Source organism: Atta colombica, unplaced genomic scaffold (genome assembly GCF_001594045.1).
Source record: "Atta colombica isolate Treedump-2 unplaced genomic scaffold, Acol1.0 scaffold10, whole genome shotgun sequence".
Taxonomy (NCBI): Eukaryota; Metazoa; Arthropoda; class Insecta; order Hymenoptera; family Formicidae; genus Atta; species Atta colombica.
In genome coordinates this window covers 534334-534906 of record NW_017259184.1, presented here as the reverse complement: position 1 = coordinate 534906, position 573 = coordinate 534334, and the positions used below count along the sequence as shown (strand labels likewise).

Here is a 573-nt window from a genome sequence, read left to right as displayed (position 1 = left end):
TATATTTATATATTTAAAAAAAAAACGAGATTGTTAGTTACATACCTTGTTGCTATACTTTTGCGCCATATTATAAATAAAAAATACAGTTTCATCTATTATGTCTTTCTTTATTGCCTTATAGCAACTTTCTTTGAACCTATTATCGTTCAATGAATCAGCTAATGCCAGGAGATCTGCAACGATATGGTTTTAGTAAAAGTCATAAATTGTAAGCAATAATAATATGGAGTAATTGTACGATCTTTATTTAAATTCAAACTCACTAAATCTCTCTTCTAAAGATACATCAATTTTGCCAGTATATAAATATTTGAAATAGCTGTTATACATGGCATAGGAAAATTCATTAAGCCTGATGACACTATAAGGAAATTATATTATATATAAAAAAATCAAATATAAAACGTTTTTAATAAGAATAACATAGGTTTTTACATAAATACTTACTCTTGACCATCTTCAAAGGTTATAAATTGATCTATCCGTTTGAAATATGAAGTACGAAACTGTAGGATATTTTTGTTGACATAAATAGATTGCTGTCCGATTTTTATCACAAGATCGCTGATA

General features: G+C 26.4%; 1 protein-coding gene across 1 annotated transcript in view; it reads right to left on the bottom strand.

The window, feature by feature from the left end:
* The window catches only part of LOC108695179 (RCC1 and BTB domain-containing protein 1-like), an 8117-nt gene that overhangs the window by 587 nt on the left and 6957 nt on the right, over positions 1 to 573 (bottom strand). Inside the window, exons 7-9 of the mRNA XM_018204941.1 lie at positions 451 to 573; positions 267 to 364; positions 46 to 176 (exon numbers count right to left, since the gene is read on the bottom strand). The exon at positions 451 to 573 is cut by the window's right edge and continues 3 nt beyond it. Coding sequence (XP_018060430.1) covers positions 46 to 176; positions 267 to 364; positions 451 to 573 — 352 coding nt within the window. The remainder of the gene's footprint in view (positions 1 to 45; positions 177 to 266; positions 365 to 450) is intronic.